At 45.1% G+C, this 14,873-nt stretch overlaps 1 protein-coding gene across 3 annotated transcripts in view; it reads right to left on the bottom strand.

The window, feature by feature from the left end:
- The window catches only part of NOL10 (nucleolar protein 10), an 89,877-nt gene that overhangs the window by 50,545 nt on the left and 24,459 nt on the right, over positions 1 to 14,873 (bottom strand). For all 3 annotated transcript variants that reach the window (XM_061433316.1, XM_061433314.1, XM_061433315.1), the window contains one exon: positions 8,861 to 8,913. In XM_061433316.1, coding sequence (XP_061289300.1) covers positions 8,861 to 8,913 — 53 coding nt within the window. The remainder of the gene's footprint in view (positions 1 to 8,860; positions 8,914 to 14,873) is intronic.

Raw genomic sequence — 14,873 nt, 5'->3', positions numbered from 1 at the left:
GTCACTTCTAGGATTCCATGTGAACATTAACATATTCAGGGCCATTTCAGCGTATACTAGTGGGTCAAAGAGATCTCACATCTGGGGAATCTCTGACATCAGATTAGTAAACATAAGAGCCGTCAGTCTTGGCTTTGAATCGTACTGGATCAACGGTCCATACTAGAAGCCAAATCTTAGAAAGCAGCAGGCACGGCACTTCCAGCAGCTCCAGCTAAAAGCACAGGAAGAAAAATGATGCATTTCCAATCATTATAATGCATAAGCCCATCCTATCCTAGATGGATCACAATAAACTGTGGAAAATTCTGAAAGAGATGGGAATACCAGACCACCTGATCTGCCTCTTGAGAAATCTGTATGCAGGTCAGGAAGCAACAGTTAGAACTGGACATGGAACAACAGACTGGTTCCAAATAGGAAAAGGAGCACGTCAAGGCTGTATATTGTCACCCTGCTTACTTAACTTACATGCAGAGTACATCATGAGAAACGCTGGACTGGAAGGAACACAAGCTGGAATCAAGATTGCCGGGAGAAATATCAATAACCTCAGATATGCAGAAGACACCACCCTTATGGCAGAAAGTGAAGAGGAACTCAAAAGCCTCTTGATGAAAGTGAGAGGGGAAAGTGAAAAAGTTGGCTTAAAGCTCAACATTCAGAAAACGAAGATCATGGCATCCGGTCCCATCACTTCATGGGAAATAGATGGGGAAACAATGGAAACAGTGTCAGACTTTCTTTTTCTGGGCTCCAAAATCACTGCAGATGGTGACTGCAGTCATGAAATTAAAAGACACTTACTCCTTGGAAGGAAAGTGATGACCAACCTAGATAGCATATTAAAAAGCAGAGACATTACTTTGCCAACAAAGGTTCGTCTAGTCAAGGCTATGGTTTTTCCTGTGGTCATGTATGGATGTGAGAGTTGGACTGTGAAGAAGGCTGAGCGCCGAAGAATTGATGCTTTTGAACTGTGGTGTTGGAGAAGACTCTTGAGAGTCCCTTGGACTGCAAGGAGATCCAACCAGTCCATTCTGAAGGAGATCAGCCCTGGGATTTCTTTGGAGGGAATGATGCTGAAGCCGAAACTCCAGTACTTTGGCCACCTCATGCGAAGAGTTGACTCACTGGAAAAGACTCTGATGCTGGGAGGGATTGGGGGCAGGAGGAGAAGGGGACGACAGAGGATGAGATGGCTGGATGGCATCACTGACTCAATGGACGTGAGCCTCAGTGAACTCCGGGAGTTGGTGATGGACAGGGAGGCCTGGCGTGCTGCGATTCATGGGGTCGCAAAGAGTCGGACACGACTGAGCGACTGATCTGATCTGATCCTAGATGCAAAGCCAAAGTTCCCCCACACATTTCAAAAGAGGTACAACAGAAGCTCAATGTCCTTACTTTCATATTCTCCTTCTATATTTTTTTAGGAAAGAGTTTATCTCACAACAGCACCAGTCATACATCTTTTGGATGAGGCATTTCTTTTAGAAATCTGTCAGCCTTCACAAACATAATGATTGAAAGTGAAAGTGAAGTCGCTCAGTCATGTCCGACTCTTTGCAACCCCATGGACTGTAGCCTACCAGGTTCCTCAATCCATTGGATTTTCCAGGCAAGAGTGGGTTGCCATTTCCTTCTCCAGGAGATCTTTGTGGCCCAGGGATTGAATCCAGATCTCCTGCACTGTAGGCAGACGCTTTATCATCTGAGCCACCAGGGAAGTTCAGAAATGCATAAGGACTGCATGACCCCAAGATTCTGTGATCGTTCTGATTAGAACATACTGTCAGAGCAAAGGAACTGATCCTTATCCTGTTGTATAAAAATTACAGTCTAGCACTTATGAGTCATGTTCTTAACTTTTTAACTTCACTAATGGTAGCAGAAAAAGGCAGATGCTAAATTCAAATGTGGTATAAGAAGAGCTAAAAATCACTGCAAACCAGCCACTGTAAAACATATGACCATTATCTAAGATTCTTCAAATTACAGTTATCTGATTATCTCATACATGTTTTATTAATTTTTCAGCACATATTAATCGAATGCCTACAGCATAAAAGGCACTGCTTTTGGTGGTAGGAATACAACTGGGAAAAAAAGAAACAATATCCCTGTGTCCATGTTTTTTATATCATAATAAAGAAAAATACACATTCATTACATATTTATTCATGTTTTTTATTTATATAAATATATAAATAAGTAAGTAAATATAAGGAAGATTTTGTGCTTCAATGGAAAGTTATGTATAATCAAGAGTAGGGGGTCCACAAACTTTTTCTTAAAGATTTCGGGGCTTGCAGACCACGGGGTCTTTCTATCATAATTACTCAACTTTACCTCTTTGGTCAGAAAACTGCTGTAGACAACACATAATAAATGAATGGCTGCACTGTTCCAAGGCAGTAGGCATTTAGTTAGGGGTTTAGTTTGCCAAACTCCTGGTCTAAGAGCATGCCTTTCAAGATTACCTGATTCTGATTCCATGGGATACATTTTACAACTGTGTGAACTGTAAGTAACTGACAGCAATGCAAGATGAATTGCTAACAGTCATGCGAAAGAATTCTGTCATGGACAGATAACCCTCCATACCTTCGGAAAAGCCAATCTATTCATCTGTACATTCCCAACTCAGCATCACCTTATTCCACGTAAATCTGTGCTATTTTAGACTTCACCTTTGATGACACATGCCTGGTTCCTTTAATAAGTTAAATGAAATTTTTAACACGTTTTTTTGAGATCTATGTGAAAGTCATGACTTTCCTTTTTTCTGAAAATTATTCTTCAACAGTTTTTGCCATCTCGACATAAGACACACAATGGACTCACCTGAAAGTGTCAGAGAGACTTTAGCACCAAGAAGAACAGCCAAGCACAGCTTGTTCCCTTGGCACCAGATGAATCCAAAGGAGAGCTGCATGGACTCTCTGTTTCTAACTTTAATTTTCCTCTCTACTAATTCTGTGTTTGGGATTAGTTTACGACCTGTAAGTTATTCCCTGATGCTGGCAGCGATGACGAGGGATTTGGTCTTTTGCTCTAACCACTTGTCGATCTCTGTAAACGGATAAACGTTTTCAGAGACCTGTTCTCTGATGGTTAGAGAAAACGGAGTTTCCTGTGTTTTAAACTTTTCCATTTTGTAGGGCATTCTAAGTTAATGACAGGAGCTAAGATGTTATTGAGCAAAATGACAAGCCCTTGGAAGCTGTCAAGGAGAAGACTGATAGACGCTGACTGGTTGCTTTTATATTTTATCATCACTATTCTTGGCCACGTTAGGCTGCATACGGAATTCACTGACCAGGTGTGGAACCCCCTGCAGTGGAAGCATGGAGTCTTCACCACTAAACCACCAGGGAAGTCCTATTTTTATATTTTAAATTAACCTGGCTGTTGTATGAAAAACAGAATGCAAGAGAGACAAAGGGAAAGAGGAAGGACCCGGTAAGAGGCCATTAAGGTAACCCAGATGCGTGGCAGAAGCAGAAGTACTGAAAAATGGCTGGATTTGAACCAATACTGGAAAAAGAGTTGATGTGAGGTTTAGATGGACTGGACAAGGACACACGAAGAGGACAGGCGAGGAAACACAGCTGTGCCTGTGCTCTGGGCCAAGGAACTGAGTAAGCAACGAAGTGAGAAGAGGGGAGGGTGGGGAGCTGGGACCAGGAATTCTGCTGTGGACACATAACTAGAGGGCACCAATGAGACGTCTAGTGGAAAGGTCTCCACCTCCATGGCCCAGCAGACTGGTGGGTATGTGACTCTGCAGCTCCGAGGGAAGGAAAGGCTGGAGACAGAAGTTTGGAAGTCCGTAGCACACAGGTGTCCCTGTGGAGCCTGGGGGACAGGTGAGCTCCCTGAGGGGAGAACAAAGAGACAAGGACTAAGCCCCAGCACCAAATGGAGAGCGCCGAGGCTCAATCACCGGGCCCGAGAGCAGGAAAAGCCACGAAAGCAGACTGACTGGAAGGGCTACCTGGGCGACAGGACGACAACCAGGAGAATGTGGCCTCCAGAAGCCAGCATGGCCTGGCCGAGAGGGCTGAACGCCGCCTAAGTGATCTGCAGATGAGATCTACTTTATGGGAGAAAGCACGTCTGCCTGCACAATGGACTCTGCACGAAAAGCAGAACCTTCTGTTGGCCAAAGTTCTCTCTGCCGCCTGCCTCGTTTCCAGAGACTGTGGGAGAGAGACCAGTCTTTCACCATCTTGCCCCCAGAAGTGTGCTGCAATCATAAGACAAAATAAAAGACCAAGTCCCTAGCCCCAAACTTTAAAACGAGGAAGAGAGTATCTATATAAAAAGGAGACACTAAATACTCTGTAAGGTACTGTCAAATCTAATGCTAAACTAAAATAATGTATTTGCCAAACGGACAGCTCATAAAAACGTTACCATCTTAAGAAGTGAAGGTAAGGAGTAACTGCAAGGAAGCACTATGTAACTACGTCCTTCAGCCTTCTGGAAAATCATGCCAAAACATCCCAAGCAGTAATGCCTTCCCTGGTGGCTCAGTGGGTGAAGAATCCTCCTGCAACGCAGGAAACACAGGAGATGCGGGTTCAATCCCTGGGTCAGGAAGATCCATCCCCTGGAGAAAGAAATGGTGATCCACTCCAGTTTTCCGGCCTGGAGAATCCCCATGACAGAGGAGTCTGGCGGGCTATACAGTCCATGGGGTCACACAGAGTTGGACACGACTGAGTGACCGAGCACTCCCATCCCAAGCAGCAATGACGTGTGCTTGTGTGTTACAACTAAGTGAAACAAGTGTCCTTGAGATTTTATGCTTCTTAATACACAGTCATCTCTCTTTTCAAAGAGTTCTGTACATTTCATGCATTATGCTGAGTAAGTTCCAGTGTTATTTCTTAAAAAAAACCAGGAGCGCTGGTGTGAGTAAGTATAACTCTGTGTTCAACTCTGCCCTACATGCAGGTACTCTGGTTCCAGGAGTACTTTCCAAATTTAAAAAACTTACGTGTTTAAAAAAAAAATCATACATCCTCAATCAATTGACTTTTAGTCTTCTAATTCAAATAGCTTCCTAATAAACAAGTAATTATTCTTTTTCTCAAGTTTATGCATTCGTGTGTGTGTGTACACGCACTAAGTTGCTTCAGTCAGGTCCAACTCTTTTTGACCCCGTGGACTGTAGCCCTCCAGGCATTTCTGTCCACGGGATTCTCCAGGCAAGAATACTGGAGTGGGTTGCCATTCCTTCCTCCAAGGGATCTCCCAGACCCAGGGATAAAACCTGTGTCTCTTACATCTCCTACACTGACTGGCAGGTGAGTCCTTTATCACTAGCGCCACCTGGGAAGCCCTTACGCATCCATACACATTATCAAGCATGCCAGGCACCACGTGTCCGTCATGTGTGGTCTCGGAGCTCACTGACCCATGGGGCCTTGGAGCCCAGAAGCATTTCCAACAGGAACAGTACTTGGCACCCTGGCAGGTTTGGGCTGGGTGCCACAGGACTTGGATTCCCTCTGGAGCCCGTGCAGTTGCCAAATGTGTTAATTAGGAAGAACTAACCTACGATTAAATTATATATCAGAGGAAACCAAACTTGAAAAACTGTTTCTGGCATTAGTCCTGAAAGCTTCAGCTGAATTAGGCCCTGGAATTTAAAAAGCAAACAAACCAAAGAACAGATCCTGGTCTCTCAGAGACAGAAAAAGAGAACACTGAGAAAATGGGGAAAGAGCTGGAGAAAACCCATTTGGTCATAAAAGACTAGCTAGCTATTGGGATAAGTAAGTGGCAGAGACCATATAAATCAGGAAGTGCATTTACTCTAAAAAGATTTCAAGTACTCAAGAAACATGGTATAGAGTACACAGGCAAAAATTAACAAGCTGAAAGAACATTAAGCTGTCTTCATTTTCAGCACAGCCTCAAAGCAGGGGGGGGGGGGGGGAAGGGTTTTCGTAACTGGTTTATAAGACGTTAATACAAATCGTTGTCCAAACTGCCTGTATTTGGCATAAATTGCATATTCAACACACACTTCTCTGGTTCTATAGGCCTCAAATAAATCTCTGTGAAAAATGTCAGCCTGGTGAGTTTGATAAAAATCTTAGCAAAGACGGCAGGCTTTCAGACCCCTGGGCTCTTTTGCTCTGAAGGAGTGTCACGGAGAACAGGTTCCAAGAAAAGACAAGTGGCACCATAAATCCTCACGGTGTACGAGGCAGCAGGGCAGAAAGATAGGTTAGGGAGGAACACTTAGGTACAAGCTGCCACACAATGCTCAGCTGAGCAAGAACAACTCTGCACTGACCGTCCCCATAAGCTCAGCCACTTGGGAGCAGTCTCTGGGTGGCTTTTTGACTTTGCTTGGTTACATCTGAGCTACAGAGTTGAAACTAAGAAGATCTTCTAAGATAAGCTAACGCTGATCAAAAAAGCTGCTTCTCACCACCTGGCCAGCAACGGGTCCCCTCTTGTGTGAAGCTCCCAGTGCTTGGAACAAAAAAAAACCCAGCCTGAGAAATGGATCCAGACAAACAGAAGTGAGCGGGGGTCTCCTCCAGTTCTATCATCCCCTTTCTCCTCCTGGTTCAAGCAGTCACCTCCGTGCCCACACATTCACCAGGGAGAAAGCGGCTGTCGCGTGTGGTCCTTTCCTCTCCCTTCCCCCCACGTCCAGGCAACGGCCAAGCCTATCTTACAACTGTTGTCAATTGTCCCAGTTCTCTCCACTGCCACCATCTTTGCACAAGCTGGTGAAATGGCCTTCCTGCAAAAACAGAACCGCCCCACCCCGCTCCACACCGAGGGATGCCCAGCCGGAGGCTCCTCATCAGCTGAGCAGACTCCCGATCCGGCCTCCACGCCCTGCTCAGTGCTCGTTTGCCCTCCCACTGGTGGATTCTACACACTTCTTACACGAAGAAGGGCTCTTCGACACGAGACATCAAGAACTTGTAGGCAGATGCTGAAGATCAAACAGCAGAACACCCTCCTGAGAGGAAGACAGAGTGAGACCTCTCCCAGGAGAAGTTCAGAGGGGGGCAAGCTGATTTAGTCGGCCTCTCCTGACATGCCCAGATGGGCTGACGCTGTGAGAAAACTCAGTGCTGGACTGAGGGAAGGCTCTTCTTGTGACAGACACAAGTCTTTATCGGCGAATGCTTCTGGACACGCTGCCTGGCTATTCAAGAAGGATAACCCCCTGGAATCACTGCCTGTCAGATCAGACTTCTCTGAAACTACCCTAGAACCTCCCAAGCCCCAATTTCTAAAGGGGAGGTCTGGCAAAGGTAACACAGGGACCATGTCTCTCCTGCAGATCACCACAGCCTGTTCTTGCTGCTTCTGGGTTAGATCTGATCTAATCCCCTCTCCTGGTGGCAGCCAGAAGTTAATAATCCTTCAGAAATGCAGGTCTGATCCTATCACTCTTGCAGCTGCACCACCACACCCAGCCCACAGGATCATCGTACCCTGGCTGCAGAGCACCCCTTCAGCCTGAGCTACCCCGTCCCTCAAGGGCAAATGCCCAGCCATGTGTGTTACCTTCTTCTGGATCTTGGCAGACAATGTTCCCTTTACTTCCAAGACCCTTCTCCCATTCTGCACCCCACCCCCTTCATCTAGAACACAGAACCAGCCTTCCAGTCGCTCCTCGGAAATCAATTCCTCTGGAAGGTTTCTGCCAAGTATCTGCCATACTTCCCACTAGTTTCCAGTTCCAGGCTCCTTACTTCAGTTAAGAGTGTTCATCACGCTGACCGGAAACTGTCCCCTTTCTTGTTTTACTTCCTAATAATGACCTCTGCAAGGAAACGGGTGGTACCCTATCCACTGTTACACTGTCAACCCACAGCACTGGGCCTGACACAGCTGATACAGTCAATAACCAGTTACCGATGGAATGAAGACAAAGACACACAAACTAACAGGAAGACAGAAGCAGTATCTCTCAGAGGCTGGGGAGAAAAGGAACAAATGACAATTTAGGAAAATGGAAAAGCTGCTGTTTGAATGACCTTCTTCACCATCAACCAAAAGAAACACCCCAAAGTGCTTTCAACAACATAGCAGGTTCCTGAAGCCATAGAAAGGCAACATTAACAGAGTATCTTTTTTGGGGGGCGGGGAGGGGGGCGAAACATACACATGGTTGAACTATTTCAAAAGAACCATCATAAATATGAAGAATCTTCATAACTGGAGGCTAACGTTGATCACAGAGCGTTTACTCCCCCAAATATCTGATCTTCCACACTCCCCATGCTCTTCTCTGCAAATCTCAGAAAAGGAGATGTGTGGTGACCAGAATCTAAGGCCAACTTTGCAGTACAGGCTTTTCTGTTTAGGTATAGGTAGCCAAGTGTCTGGCATATGTAACGGAAGAATGCTTTAAGGAAGGAGAAAAAAAAAAGGGACAAGATAATAAACTGCATGCCATCACGGATCGTGGCAATCTAAGATGGTTTCTTATACACAGAACCCATTTTTAAAAGACAATGCGATGACCGAAAGAGTCCTAGACTTTTATTTTAGAGGATTAGGTCTCTTGATCACTAATAGCCGGAAGTTTCTGAAACATTCTGAAACAAAAAACAAATGTAAATCTGAAGAATAAAGATGAATTTCTACTGACGACTTTTAAATGGGATGTTAAGTAGTTTCCCATAAAAGAATGGTTAAACATTCATTACTTTATTGGCTCCAGGAAGTACAGTGATTTGACAAGTGAGCCACTGTGTCTAATTTACACAGCCACATGCAGGCCCAAAGTCCCTCGACACAGCCAGCTTAAAAATACAGTGTCTTTCCTTGTTCTATTTTTACCGTAACTCCTTTTTGTATCACTTACCGGAATGTAATAGATGCCCATCTTGGGGGCTTCACTGGCGGTAAGAAGCATTCCTAAAAATAAACACAATGAAAAAGGTAAACATAAGGGAAAATAAAAATACTCTTCCTACTTGCTTTATATTTTGAAATGAGTGAAATGCTCAGAACATGATGAACAGCAGAAGATTAAGACCAGCAGCCAGGCACCCTCGGAGTCAGGCTGCGGGCTATGGTCCCTGACCCTCCTGGATGGGGCATTTGAAGTATCAGAAAGACCAGCTTCCCCATCTGCAAAACACTCAGGCTGTATCAGCTAAGTGATTGAGTGGTTCCCACAGAGAAGGGCCACCATTTTTAAGAGTTAAGTTTTAAGCTTCAGATACACCAATAAAAGGTAGATTCGATGCACTATTATGTATTATGAAAGTTAAGAAAGGTATCTTTCTAATAATCAGGAATCAAAGAACCAAAGTAAAGCATTTCCCACAAAATGTCATAGCAAAGTAGTTCCTCATGTTTGAATTAAACTTTACACCTTAATAGAAAACAAAATGGCTTAAGAGGAATGCTACATGTAGCTACACTAGAAAAGACCCAGATAGAATCTGACAGCCTTTACCAAAATGATTCACCCAGAGAGTGGCTGATAATTTAGTCCAGGGATCAGTGCTCTCAGAAAGTGAGAATGGAGTGAGGGACAGCCTGTGGCATCCAGTGATGGCTCCCCTCAAACCCCAGGAACAACAGTAACGAATCCACTCACTCAGCCAGCTCAGCCCTGGGCTCAGGTCTCTGCCACACAGCCAACCCGCTGCCCCACCCCACCCTGCAGGGGCTCTCATGGCAGCTCTGACCCTCTCTGCCCTGTTCCAGAACGATGCACCGAAGCAAAACTAAAGTCAGTCCTTTGTAATTTACAAAACACTTCTGTGTACTTTATCTTGGTGAAGACGTGACAACTCTCTGACATAAGGACTATCGTACTTATTTACAGATCAAAAAATAAAGCTCATATGTACTGAGTTACAAGTGCTGAGTAGAACATTCAGAACATTACAAGCTACAGAACTTAAGAGCAAAATTTCAGACAAGAGCTCATTTTTTTAAATACCTTTACATATCAACTTACATTACCTTCATTTAAAAAATCTATTTGTAAAATACAACAGAAAAATCCACAGAAAGCACACATCTGGATTACCAGACCCCCGACCCAGGGATCAAACCCAGGTCTCCTGCAAGGCAGGCAGCTTCTTTACTGTCTGAGATGCCACGGAAGCTCACAATCCTAATTAAGTACACCAAACGCTAAGGATGGTGATGTAATTCTGTGATTTAAAAAGTACTTTTGTGCTGCTCTTCGGTTAACACAAAAGCTTGCCAAAGCGATGCTCTTCAATGCTGTTAACAGAAATATGATGCTGAGGTAGAGGAGGTTCACTGATAAGAGAGCAGGAGCTCAACGTTCTGCCGGCAAAGCCATGTTACACACATCAAGTCCAAAGGGGGAGTGAGTCCTGAGCTGGAACCAACCTTCCCTAGAACACACACACACACACCCTTCACCAGAACACACACACACACACACACACAACCTTCACAACACACAACCTTCACCATAACACACACACATAGCCGAGGAAGCAAGAGACACACACGCGCATACAACCTTCACCACAACATATACACACAGCCGAGGAAGCAACACACACATACACACACACACAACCTTCACCACAACACAAACACACAGCCGAGGAAGCCACACACACACACACACACACACACACACTCACTCGAGGAAGCAAGAAATGTACGTCTAAATGAAAGTCAAGTAAAAATCAGACACTTTCTCATAGCTTGTAGCCTCCACAAACTCTTTCATGTGGGAACTTTTTCTGGCCCTGGAGACAACTGCTCATTGAAGTTCACACAGGAAGAAACCAACTGTAGTGACCTGCGCTTCCCAAGTCTAACAACCCCATCAGAACTTCTCCAGGACCTTTAGACAGGGTTAAAGAAGAAGGTCTGGAAATTGAAGAGACATCTTACAATCAGAAAGAAGGCTCCCAACAAAGACATCCCCTAAGCCCAGCCTCCCTGGCTCAATCCTGAACACTCAACAGCAAACGCTTTACAGGGAAACACAGTACACCCACCAAACAGACCACAGGAAAGGCTCGGCACTGATCACACAGGAGAATCCAGGCCGGATGCGGCAGACTGTCTCCTACAATGAGCAGGACCTCACCTGACCAAACACAGCCAACAACACAAGCTGACCTACCGAGAAACCAAAGTCGGGACAGTTAGGACCAAAACAAATTATAAAAGAGAAAGCAACCTCACACAGCCCAGGGAACACGAGGAGTTTCTAACAAGAGGGAAGCAGGAAAGTCAACCCAGGTATGGAGTTAGTTCAGCAGAAATTAAGACAATCACAGGTGAAAGGCGAGAAGAGGGTGAAGTACTGAGCCAGGCACTCTACCTCCACAGGTGAGAAGGTAGCTCGGGAAAGCAAGACCGTTTGCTCAAGGTCACCACAGAGCCAGCTGATACTGGACCGATTCCAAAGCCCGTGGAACATGGGACTCTAAAACTCCAACGACAACTAAGATAAAGTGAAAAGACTTCTTGCACGATCAAATAAATCATTAAAACACACAGATATAAACACCATATAGTAACATGACAAACGTATTTAATAACAATGTCAAACTGAAAAGCAAAAGACAATTACACATGGTGACAATTTAAAACACATGAACAAGTGATTTATAAGACAAGAATTTCTGGGAATTCCCCAGTGGTCCGGTGTTTAAGACTACACTCTTCCAAGGCAGGGAGTGCAGGTTCAATCCCTGGCTGGGAAACTAAGACGCTACAGGCCGCTCAGTGTGGCCCCCCAAAAAGAATTTCTCTAATGGAAGGAGTAATGACACTTGTGAAGAGATTGTGAGATTATGGCTTTTCCTTTAAGTTTCCTTACAAGGGGGCGACAGAGGGTGAGATGGTTGGATGGCATCACCGACTCAGTGGACATGAGTTTGAGTAAACTCTCAGAGATAGTGAAGGATGGGGAAGCCTAGTGTGCTGCAGTCCACAGGGCCGCCAAGAGTCGGATACGACTGGGCAGCTGAACAACAGCACCAACGATAAAAATGGGAACCTTGGAAGAGAAGGCAGAGATCATCAGCACTGAGGAAGAGCCCACAGCTCCAGCGTGGACAGAGAGTGTAGGACACGACGTGCTCCTCAGAGACATGCAGAGAACAAATCTCATCTGTCCTTTGGGGGCGAAGGACTCAGGGAAGGTCACAGCTCTAAATCAGAAACATTGCTCAAGCCAGGACGAACTCAAAGCGTGCTTCCCGGGCCAGTCTGAAAACTGCCGTCAAGCTTGCCGGTGAGTGTAGAAACTGAAGAATTTAGAAACATGTATAGCAACTCAACCTTGCAGCGAGTTCCAAACGTGTAACCCTTTTTCTACTAATTCACCTTTATGATACTTGACAAAAGTATCCACCTGCAATGGATTGGAAATTTAAAAACAAAACAAAAAACATAAAAGGCTTGTACTTCATCAGATACATCTGAGAATCACTGCCCAGAAACGGAGGGCATCGGGTCATAGCTGGAGCGGCTCAGAGCAGACAAGCTGTGCGAAACTGCCCTGTGCTGGAAAGGACAGGACACGCCTTTTCGTGCGGTCAACTCCTACAGAAAGTGGGGAGCCTGCCGTTTTACTACACATGGCCCCAAGGTTAGTGATGGGCCACATCTTATTTCTAGGCAGGCTACTGGGAGGTTGCTGAGAGAATAAAAGGCGACTTCAGGTCTGATGATACAGACCGCCTCCAGCAGGCCTAAAAGCAATGAAAAACAGCCTGGATCACTGGTACAATTCTGAAGCCTGAGTAGCCTTTCTGAGTGGACATCTCCTTTTCCTTCTCCCAGTGGTTCTGGATTCCACAGGTCGGGCTGGGGCTCAGCAAGCACTGCAGACCAGGGTCGTGGGGCCGCGACCTCAGTTTCCCAACCTGCAGGGCAGCACCTGACATGGAGACTCAGCACGAGCAACTAGAAGCTAAGGCCACTAAGACAGAACCGTTTCTCAACGTTCTGAGCAGTCTGAGTATCAGAAACACACGACAGAACAGCAAGCAATCATGATTCGGCTTTAATTACTCCAAAACGAGTAAGTGAGAAGATAAAGAATGCTTACGCTCATAGTGATGAAGCAAAAAAACCTAACCAGCAATGTGAATGGGACAGGAGAGTAAAGCGAGGGAAAGACAGCAAAACCTGTGAACCAATCATGCTCGGTCCGAACCCCAAGACAGCCATGGAGAGACTTGCCTTTCTGGGCTCGCCAGCTTGTGAAATAAATTATCTGGCTAGTGTTTGTGTTTGATTAAGCTCTTATAAGCTACCTGACAATAAAGGCACTCTTCTGACCAAAACACCATCTTAAAGGTTCTACCTGCCAGGAAAGCATCGTGTATAACAGAAAGAACTGCTGGCCATCAAGGCAGAGCCGTTACGCTTCTCCTTGCTCGTTCTGGGATGACCAACAGGATGGGAAATGACATGGAGAACCCATCAGCCCTGAGCACCACCCTTGTCCCAAATATTTAACCCACAGTGCACTGGGCTGTTAGATTTCACTTCTATTTTAGAACAACAACAACAAAAAATACAGGGGCGGGAAGAACAAGTAAAGGACACCACGAAAAATAATCACAGGAATCCAGGATGCAGAACATCTTACGAGACTACAGCCCTGATGGCAGAAAACTCAAGTGCCATGGAGGAAGGGGAAGAAAGGATGGGAGAGAATTCCTGATTGAAATAAGCGGAAAACACAACTACTAAATGTAATCCACAACCTTGGTGATAGACTAGTTTCAGATAAATGGGCTTAAAAAGGCATTTGGTGGACAAGCAGGGGAATGTGAAAAATTAAAGGTATTATTAGGAAAGGACTGTTTTCTTACGTGGGGTAACGGTATTTTTGGTACCAGAAGAAGGTTTCTACTCTGGTGAGATTACAGTCACATTCCATGCCTGCAGTTGACTCTGAACACCTTGCACCTTATCAGTATTCTATACTATCAAAGCCCTCCATGTCTGGACTAGCCCTGCCCAACAGAAATACCATGCAAGCCACATAAGTGACTAAAAATCTTCTGGTAGACACATTAAAAAAAAAAATTTTTTAACAGGTAAATTTGAGTATATTTTTATTAACCAGTAAGTCTAAAATATTTTCACTTTAATATGTTATCAATATAAAAATTAAAGATCTACTTCACATTCTTTCCTGTTTTTTGGTACATCTGAAGTCTGGTGTGTATTTTATGTTTAGAGCACATATTTCAGATTAGTTACTCCGCAAGTTCTCCGTGGCCACAGGTGAGCACAAATTAGTCAGCACAGGTCAACAACTTTCGTCACCATCTGCACCCTTCAAACCCCCACTCCTTCAATCCAACTAACCTCTTGTTCTAACTTCAGCTTCACCCGATTTTACTCACCTTTGTATCTAGCCCCAACCCCATTTTAGACCACTCAGCATCTCAACCTACGACCCAGCACCTTCATTAATTTCTGAATTCATCACAATTTGACTCACCCCTATTATAAGAAAATTCTCCCAACGATCACAGATGAAAAGCTAATTACAAAGGTTCAGGGTGTCTCATCTTTCTCAGGAGAGTACCCTGTAACTTAAGAAAGAGCACAGGCTCCAAGATCAGGGGAGGCTTGCTCCAACGGAGCCTCTGCCACACAGCGGCCGGGTGACCAACCCTGGGCACGTATCTCAGTTTCCTCACCTCCAAAGATGTAAAAGAGAAGGAAAGGAGAGGGGAAGGGAAGGGAAGGGGGAAAGGAATGGTAAGGGAGTTACTAACTCTCCCGCGTTATGAGAGGATTAAGTGACAAGCACGACGACATCCAGACCCACAGCACAGGGCCTTCCTGCCCCTTCCTGCCTCCACTTCTGTGATGCTCTGCTCACTGAGCAATGC

The sequence above is a fragment of the Bos javanicus genome, chromosome 11 (genome assembly GCF_032452875.1).
Source record: "Bos javanicus breed banteng chromosome 11, ARS-OSU_banteng_1.0, whole genome shotgun sequence".
Lineage (NCBI taxonomy): Eukaryota > Metazoa > Chordata > Mammalia > Artiodactyla > Bovidae > Bos > Bos javanicus.
This window is presented reverse-complemented; position numbering and strand designations above follow the sequence as displayed.